The sequence below is a fragment of the Salmo salar genome, unplaced genomic scaffold (assembly GCF_965601325.2).
Source record: "Salmo salar unplaced genomic scaffold, fSalSal1 ptg000721l, whole genome shotgun sequence".
Taxonomy (NCBI): domain Eukaryota; kingdom Metazoa; phylum Chordata; class Actinopteri; order Salmoniformes; family Salmonidae; genus Salmo; species Salmo salar.
In genome coordinates this window covers 500,409-509,397 of record NW_027675475.1, presented here as the reverse complement: position 1 = coordinate 509,397, position 8,989 = coordinate 500,409, and the positions used below count along the sequence as shown (strand labels likewise).

Genomic DNA, 8,989 nt, shown 5'->3' with positions numbered 1-8,989 from the left:
GAACTCGCGCGCCAGGTGTCTAATGGGCCATCATCGTTCCATGGCTCTTGTTCGGTCAGATCTCCCTCCAGAAGACTCAAAACACTTTGTAAAGGCTGGTGACATCTAGTGGAAGCAATAGGAAGTGCCAAAATATTCCTCAGCCCCTGTGTTTTTCAATGGGATAGGTTTAAAGGTAATACAACACATCAGGTATCCACTTCCTGTCAGAAAATGTCTCAGGGTTTTGCCTGCCAAATGAGTTCTGTTATACTCACAGACACCATTCAAACAGTTTTAGAAAATGTAGGGTGTTTTCTATCCATATGTAATAAGTATATGCATATTCTAGTTACTGGGTAGGAGTGGTAACCAGATTAAATCGGGTATGTTTTTTTATCCAGCCGTGTCAATACTGCCCCCTAGCCCTAACAGGTTAAGAACTGCTGTGTCGACGGCTGCGGTTTAACCTGTTTATGAATGATGACTCTGCAGTCCCTGGCTGAAAAACAGTAGCGCATTTGGATAGTGGTCGATCTGAGAACAATGAAACGGGCGCACGTGTGCACGTGAAGAGTCCATTTTACATTTTCAGTCTTTGAACAAAAACAACGTCGACCCGGTCGGAATATTATCGCTATTTTACGAGAAAAATCGCATATAAATTTATTATAAACAGCGTTTGACATGCTTCGAAGTACGGTAATGGAATATTTTGAATTTTTTTTTCACGATACGCGCCGGCGCTTCACCCTTCGGATAGTGTCTTGATCGCAAGACCAAACGCAGCTATTTGGATATAACTATGGATTATTTGGAACCAGTATAGACCTAGTCTGTTCATTATATACATCTACATGATGTATTGTTACACCATGTAGGAGCAGTATAGACCTAGTCTGTTCATTATATACACCTACATGATGTATTGTTACACCATGTAGCAGCAGTATAGACCTAGTCTGTTCATTATATACATCTACATGATGTATTGTTACACCATGTAGGAGCAGTATAGACCTAGTCTGTTCATTATATACATCTACATGATGTATTGTTACACCATGTAGGAGCAGTATAGACCTAGTCTGTTCATTATATACATCTACATGATGTATTGTTACACCATGTAGGAGCAGTATAGACCTAGTCTGTTCATTATATACAGCTACATGATGTATTGTTACACCATGTAGGAGCAGTATAGACCTAGTCTGTTCATTATATACATCTACATGATGTATTGTCACACCATGTAGGAGCAGTATAGACCTAGTCTGTTCATTATATACATCTACATGATGTATTGTTACACCATGTAGGAGCAGTATAGACCTAGTCTGTTCATTATATACATCTACATGATGTATTGTTAGTCCATGTAGGAGCAGTATCAACCGATAGTAGATGGCTACTTATTTAGATGTTGTTTGACTTAATTAAACTGCCTTAAATGTGCTGTGGTAAACATGTTTTATTCTCACTAATCAACCAACACATCCCTGTGTTTGTATGTCTCAATATAATAGTATTATTTAATTAAATCCATGTAAAATAATCTTTGTCTGAAAATAAAATCTGATCCTCAACTGCGTTTCCCTCCAGTCAGCAGACGGCGATGTGCGTCTTTCAGGCGCACATCGCTGCAGCGTGACGTATAATCTAGTGGACGGTTCTTCATAAACAGCTCGTCAACCACCTCGGTAGCTTGCTAGCCAACATAGCCGAAAGAATCAAGCTATTTATACGCTTTCGGTCTATATTAGCTACTGTGTTTTAGACACACTTCTGTCGTATCTACTTGTTAACCTATTTAATTTAATATTACGTTATTTTTTATTAGTCAGCTATAGTAGCTGGCTGGTTAAGTTAGCATTAGCCTAGTCGCTAATGATAGCTAGCTAGCTAGCTAACATCCCCGAACATGAGCTCCCTAAACTACTCCCCTCCTGTTAAAGAAGAGGAGGTCTGCTGGACGGAGAAAGAAGCTCTGGGGCTGAACATTGTCGTGAAAGAGGAGAAGGAAGAAGAGGATGTTACAGTAAAACAAGAAGTAGAGGGTGAGGCTGTTACAGTGAAAGAAGAAGAGAAAGACGTTACAGTTAAACAAGAGGATGATGCTGTTTTTGGAGTGAAGAAGGAAGGAGAGATTACTGTCACATTGGAAGATGAAGAGGAGGAGACAGGAGATCTGAGTAACACCAGTAAGTACCGCCTTCAATTAGTTTTTAACTTTGGATATTCGGAGTTGGCTCGTCAATACCTCTTCAACGGAGGGCCCTGGGATGATGACTGATATGTCTAGAATCAGACGGCGTAGAGACAAGCTACCCCTTGTTTTCTCCGTTCCGTTTCCAAAAAGTGACTTAACATATATATTTGAGGAGGGTCTATCTGCTGACCGCAGACTGGGGGGCCACGGCATGTAGTGATTTTAATGTAGTGATGTTTTACTACACACCGTGACCCCCAATAGAGCCATGTGAGAGTTGGGTTGGCTACACCAAAGATTATGGATATACTGACAAGATGTCTCTCCATCCTGACAAGGGGAGTCGTTGTCCACAAAGCTGCACTGTGGGTTGTCTCGCTCCCACCTATCCTGTCTTTGGATTGGTGGATACATCTTATTATTGTAATCTATTGTTTATATTCTATGAGGGTTGTTGTCGTCAACCGCCTGTATTCAATGGAGAGAGATGCTAAGCTACTAGCATGAATATGCATAGCGATCTGAAGACAACTCCTATAGTGTTTTTATCAAAGTTGTCGGTATGTCACGTGTCCACGTAACAACTTAATCATTACGAAACTTCTGTTAGATCAAGTAAACCTCACGTAGCAAATAAGCCATTCATTTTGTTGTTGACCAAATTCAACACTTTCCACATTGGGTTGATAATTGTTTCCACTTGGATACAACCAACTGTAACCTACTGGCATGACCTAGAGAGATACAACCTACTGTAGCCTACTGGCATGACCTAGAGAGATACAACCTTCTGTAACCTACTGGCATGACCTAGAGAGATACAACCTACTGTAACCTACTGGCATGACCTAGAGAGATACAACCTACTGTAACCTACTGGCATGACCTAGAGAGTTACAACCTACTGTAGCCTACTGGCATGACCTACAGAGATACAACCTACTGTAGCCTACTGGCATGACCTAGAGAGATACAACCTACTGTAACCTACTGGCATGACCTAGAGTGTTACAACCTACTGTAACCTACTGGCATGACCTAGAGAGTTACAACCTACTGTAACCTACTGGCATGACCTAGAGAGTTACAACCTACTGTAACCTACTGGAATGACCTAGAGAGTTACAACCTACTGTAGCCTACTGGCATGACCTAGAGAGATACAACCTACTGTAACCTACTGGCATGACCTAGAGAGTTACAACCTACTGTAACCTACTGGCATGACCTAGAGAGATACAACCTACTGTAACCTACTGGCATGACCTACTGTATTCTTTCTACCAATTGATTGGTTGAAATTTTATGACGTGTATTTGTTCATATAGACACACCCCATGTGTTTAATAAAATCAACTGAATGTGCAGAACTTGAACTGAACTGATGCTTCAAGTTTTTGATTAAATAATTAACACACACAAATGACTTGAGGAAGCCAGAGGTCAATATAACCAGAAGAAAATAACCAATTCCCCACCTGCTGCTGGCCTTCGTTAATTCTGAGGTTATGCTCCTGAAGTTTCCGGTAAAATAGGCAAACTTTTTCCATTTCCGTTTGAAGTGCCAATTTATCTGACCATTTCTACCGATCTGCGTGCCAGTTATGAACGAGTTACAACACTTGTTTGGCTCCGCCGCTTCCTGGGTCGGTGAAGTGAGGTATTAAATTTAAGGATTAAATCATTTAAGGAATATATCCGAGTCTCACGCTCATCACCTGTGGAATGCGGGGCTTCCAGCGAGGTGTGGATTTAATAGTATGTTGTACCTTGTTTCCCTCCTTCAGGGAACAGTAGTTATAGTCATAACATGTGGATTTAATAGTATGTTGTACCTAGTTTCCCTCCTTCAGGGAACAGTAGTTATAGTCATAACATGTGGATTTAAAAGTATGTTGTACCTAGTTTCCCTCCTTCAGGGAACAGTAATTATAGTCATAACATGTGGATTTAATAGTATGTTGTACCTAGTTTCCCTCCTTCAGGGAACAGCAGTTATAGTCATAACGTGTGGATTTAATAGTATGTTGTACCTAGTTTCCCTCCTTCAGGGAACAGTAGTTATAGTCATAACATGAGGATTTAATAATATGTTGTACCTAGTTTCCCTCCTTCAGGGAACAGTAGTTATAGTCATAACGTGTGGATTTAATAGTATGTTGTACCTAGTTTCCCTCCTTCAGGGAACAGTAGTTATAGTCATAACGTGTGGATTTAAGAGTATGTTATACCTAGTTTCCCTCCTTCAGGGAACAGTAGTTATAGTCATAACATGAGGATTTAATAGTATGTTGTACCTAGTTTCCCTCCTTCAGGGAACAGTAGTTATAGTCATAACGTTAGGCTTGTAATATGATGAACTTATATACTGGATCTTGCTGTCGGACAGTTTTTTTGTATTCAGATCTCTGAAATGCTCTCTAACTACGTGACATTTAGTGTCTCCTTATGTTACGCTGGGAAAACAGTTTTCATGGGCACAGAAATCCTAAATTATTTCAGTTTACTAAATCCAATGGTTCTTACCGAGAGTCACCTTAACTTTATTGACAACACCCAAATGGATACTGTCATTAATGCGGTTCGTAAATAATTACACATAATACTTAATACTGTAGCCTTTTAGTTACAATCACATGTTCAACTATCATCAGCTGATCCAGGAAATCATTTTCTGCATGCCAGTCAAATGTAGTTCTTCATTCATTACACCGGTAAAGACAGTTATGCCGTGCTCCACGTTGGATCCAACATCCCTAACAAATTGATGTTTATAATGCGTTATTGTCTACTTGATTTACAGTAGGGTCTCGTTAGTCCATTTGGAAATGGAGATACTTAGCTCATAATGTGTAGAGAACTGTTCCTTGATGGATAGGCTATTGTACAACACACAGAGCTATTTTCCTTTATTCAGAACATTTAGAATGACAACACATTACAGAGTAGCCTAGTGGGATTATTCACAAAATTATCTGGTGATCAGGTTATGAATTGTCATGACAAAGACATTTTAGTCTCCTTGTTTCACCTAAAATATTAAATGATTTATATTCCTAGGTCTATGTTGTTGTTAGGTGAAGTTATGGGTCCTACAGTAGGTCTATGTTATTGTTAGGTGAGATTATAGACCATTTTGGCATACACTTAGTGGACAAAACCTTATTGTCAGGCTGATGTCAGGCTGATGGAAAACTAGCCAATGATCATTTTACTGGTTGAAGTCGTTTTTAAATATAAAGTAGTACATTTTCGACAATAACACAAACATTATATTAAATCAGGACATTCAAACGAGCCTTTCAATTATAATCCAAAGTAGTGTCAAATGATAATAATAATCATAATCAACCTGGAAATGGAGGCTATTTTTGCTGTCAGCCTATGAGAACTCCCCTGAGTTTTCCCCCACGGTGGTGAATTAGTGAATAGACACAGAGCTTAATGTGAGTTTCCTTGAGTAGCACTCCTGATCTAGTGCTGTAATATTCAGAATACATTGTGAAAACTAATCTTTGCTCACCATTTTTTAAATATATATTTTTTTTTCACCCCTTTTTTCTCCCCAATTGGTACTTACAGTCTTGTCTCATCGCTGCAACTCCCATACGGACTCTGGAGAGGCGAAGGTCGAGAGCCCTGCGTCCTCCGAAACACAACCCAACCTAGCCGCGCTGCTTCTTGACACAATGCCCATCCAACCCGGAAGCCAGCAGCACCAATGTGTCGGAGGAAACACCGTACACCTGGCGACCTGGTCAGTGTGCACTGCGCCCGGCCCGCCACATGAGTCGCTAGTGCGCGATGAGACAAGGATATCCCTGCCGGCCAAACCCTCCCCTAACCCGGACGACGGTGGGCCAATTGTGCGTCGCCCCATGGGCCTCCCGGTCGCGGCCGGCTGCAACAGAGCTTGGACGCGAACCCAGAATCTCTAATGGCACAGCTTAGGCCACTTGCTCACCATTTTTGCTCCAGGCAGATATACTACATCCATAACTAGCGGTTTCTGCATTAGCAGGGAGGTGTTTCTGCAATCAAATTGTGTGTGCATCGCCCTTGTCGCAATTTTAGCAAACACAGAAAGGTGCCTATATTTGAGAACAAAAGTCGCCTGGCACACTGCTTAGGAGTTCAACACCTTTTACTTATTTCTAGTTACTACTAATGTGAAAACAAGACTAAATATGACTATTGTTGCTCACTTGACTGTCTTAAGACAATTGTCAAGTAATTTTAACATTCATTACAGATGTCAATTGTTGTACAGTATCATGGCTACGCTGTTGGCATCACCTTTTTCAGTGGATTTCTGCTGTTGTGAGCCTTTAACTATCTGTCTGACTTGTTCACACAGGAGAGAGACGTTACTATCATGGATCCTCTGGGGATCCTCAACATCATGATGCTAACGAGTCAGAGAAGAGTCTGTCCAGATTCTATCACCTCAAGAAACACCAGCAGAGACCCACAGGAAGAAATCTATCTGCTGCTCTGACTGTGGAAAACATTGCAAATCTTCATCAGAACTTAAAATACACCAGCGAACACACACAGGAGAGAAATCTCACCACTGTTTTGATTGTGGGAAGAGTTACTTAAGATTAAAAGCACTAAAAGTACACCTGAGAATTCACACTGGAGAGAAACCGTACAGCTGTGATCAATGTGGTAAGAGTTTTACTCAGTCAAGCAACCTGTTATCACACCAGAGAACACACACAGGAGAGAAACCTTATAGCTGTGATCAATGTGGGAAGACTTATATTTCATCTTGCCATCTGACTAAACACCAGCGAGTACACACAGGAGAGAAATCTTATAGCTGTAATCAATGTGGGAAGAGTTTTACTCGGTCAGACGGCCTGATATTACACCAGAGAACACACACAGGAGAGAAACCTTATAGCTGTAACCAATGTGGGAAGAGTTTTGCTGCATCTGGCTCTCTGACTCTACACCAGAAAACACACACAGGAGAGAAATCTTTCCACTGTTCAGATTGTGGAAAAATATTCTCAACTTCACACAATATGAAGAAGCACCAGAAAACACACACAGGAGAGAAACCTTATAGCTGTAATCAATGTGGGAATAGTTTTACTCGGTCAGACGGCCTGATATTACACCAGAGAACACACACAGGAGAGAAACCTTATAGCTGTACTCAATGTGGGAAGAGTTTTTCTACGTCTAGCGATCTCACTATACACCAGAGAACACACACAGGAGAGAAACCATATAGCTGTACTCAATGTGGGAAGAGTTTTTCTACGTCTAGCTATCTCACTAAACACCAGAGAACTCATACAGGAGAGAAACCATATAGCTGTACTCAATGTGGGAAGAGTTTTTCTACGTCTAGCTATCTCACTATACACCAGAGAACACACACAGGAGAGAAACCTTATAGCTGTACTCAATGTGGGAAGAGTTTTTCTACTCTAGCTATCTCACTATACACCAGAGAACACACACAGGAGAGAAACAATATAGCTGTAGTCAATGTGGGACAAGATTTTCTTGGCTAACCAGCCTAGTATCACATCAGAGAACACACACAGGAGAGAAATCTCCTAGCTGTGATCAATGTGGGAAGAGATACTCTGATAACAGATCTCTGATTAAACATCAGAAAATACATGAAGGAGTTGTTTCATGATATCAATGAAATTATGTCACAATGTAGAATGTTTTAACATTGTAGTAGGAGTATTTTAATGATGTCACAATGTAGAATGTTTTAACATTGTAGTAGGAGTATTTTAATGATGTCACAATGTAGAATGTTTGAACATTGTAGTAGGAGTATTTTAATGATGTCACAATGTAGAACCCTAAATATTTGCCTAAATATTATATTATATTTGTTCTATTGATTTTAGTTTCAGGGGGAAAATCCAGACTCTGAAATGGAAGAGTACTATTTATGTGATTTAACAAAAAGTGACTAACAAAAAAAGAGCTGTGTTACACTTACCATGTTGGTGACGCACTTGAATCAAAATGCAACACTTCAAAATGTAGCTAGCTGCTTTCTACAAGTTGTCCTCTAACCAGGGATGTACACATTATTCCCAGATTCCGTGTGCTTTTTGAGCTGTTCGTTTTAACAGGACGTGCAACTTCATCGCCCTCCTGTCACACAAATGATTTTAACATGATATCGATGAGTTATGACAAATAAGTGTTGTGTTCCTTTGTTTAGCGACCCCTACATTTAAATGCATCACTCCAAAATGTAGCTGACTGTCTTCTGCAGGTTGTCCTCTAACCAGTGAGGTAAAATATATCTCCCATTTCCATGTGTTTTTTTAGTTGTGTTAGTTTCAACAGCACGAACAACCTGATTTCCCCCCTAATCGATATCAGTGATTTATTGCTACTTGTCAAAACAACAGTGTTTTTGGTGCTTGTGCAGTTTATAAGGTGCTTGTTTAAGTAATATGATTATTGTGGCAGATGTTTGTGTATATAGCACATGTTATGTTTAGGTTTTCAATATATCCCAACTGTTTCTGCTTATTGGTTATTGATTAGGACACGTTAAAACTGTGTTTTGACATTGGGGATATCCCACCTAGCAACATGTCATTGATAAGACGTTGAAAATATGACTATGCAAACAAATATTTCATATTTACATTTCATGATCAGATTTAGTAATCGATTTATTGATGATATTTATTCATGCAACCAACTGACAATTTTTGGTACAATTATATTGACATTGTTGCCCTGCTTTTAAAATATCAGGGTTCATTCTCAGATGTGCCAACCCAAATGTACTAGAGCATG

The 8,989-nt window shown here is 40.0% G+C and overlaps 1 protein-coding gene across 1 annotated transcript; it reads left to right on the top strand.

Moving 5' to 3' along the window:
* Positions 1 to 3,795: 3,795 nt before the first annotated feature.
* On the top strand, positions 3,796 to 8,102 carry LOC145877209 (uncharacterized). Its single transcript, XM_082972508.1, has 3 exons — positions 3,796 to 3,841; positions 6,719 to 7,615; positions 8,077 to 8,102. The coding sequence occupies exons 1-3, from the start codon at positions 3,796 to 3,798 to the stop codon at positions 8,100 to 8,102; spliced, it is 969 nt and encodes a 322-aa protein (XP_082828634.1).
* The last annotated feature ends 887 nt before the right edge of the window (positions 8,103 to 8,989 follow it).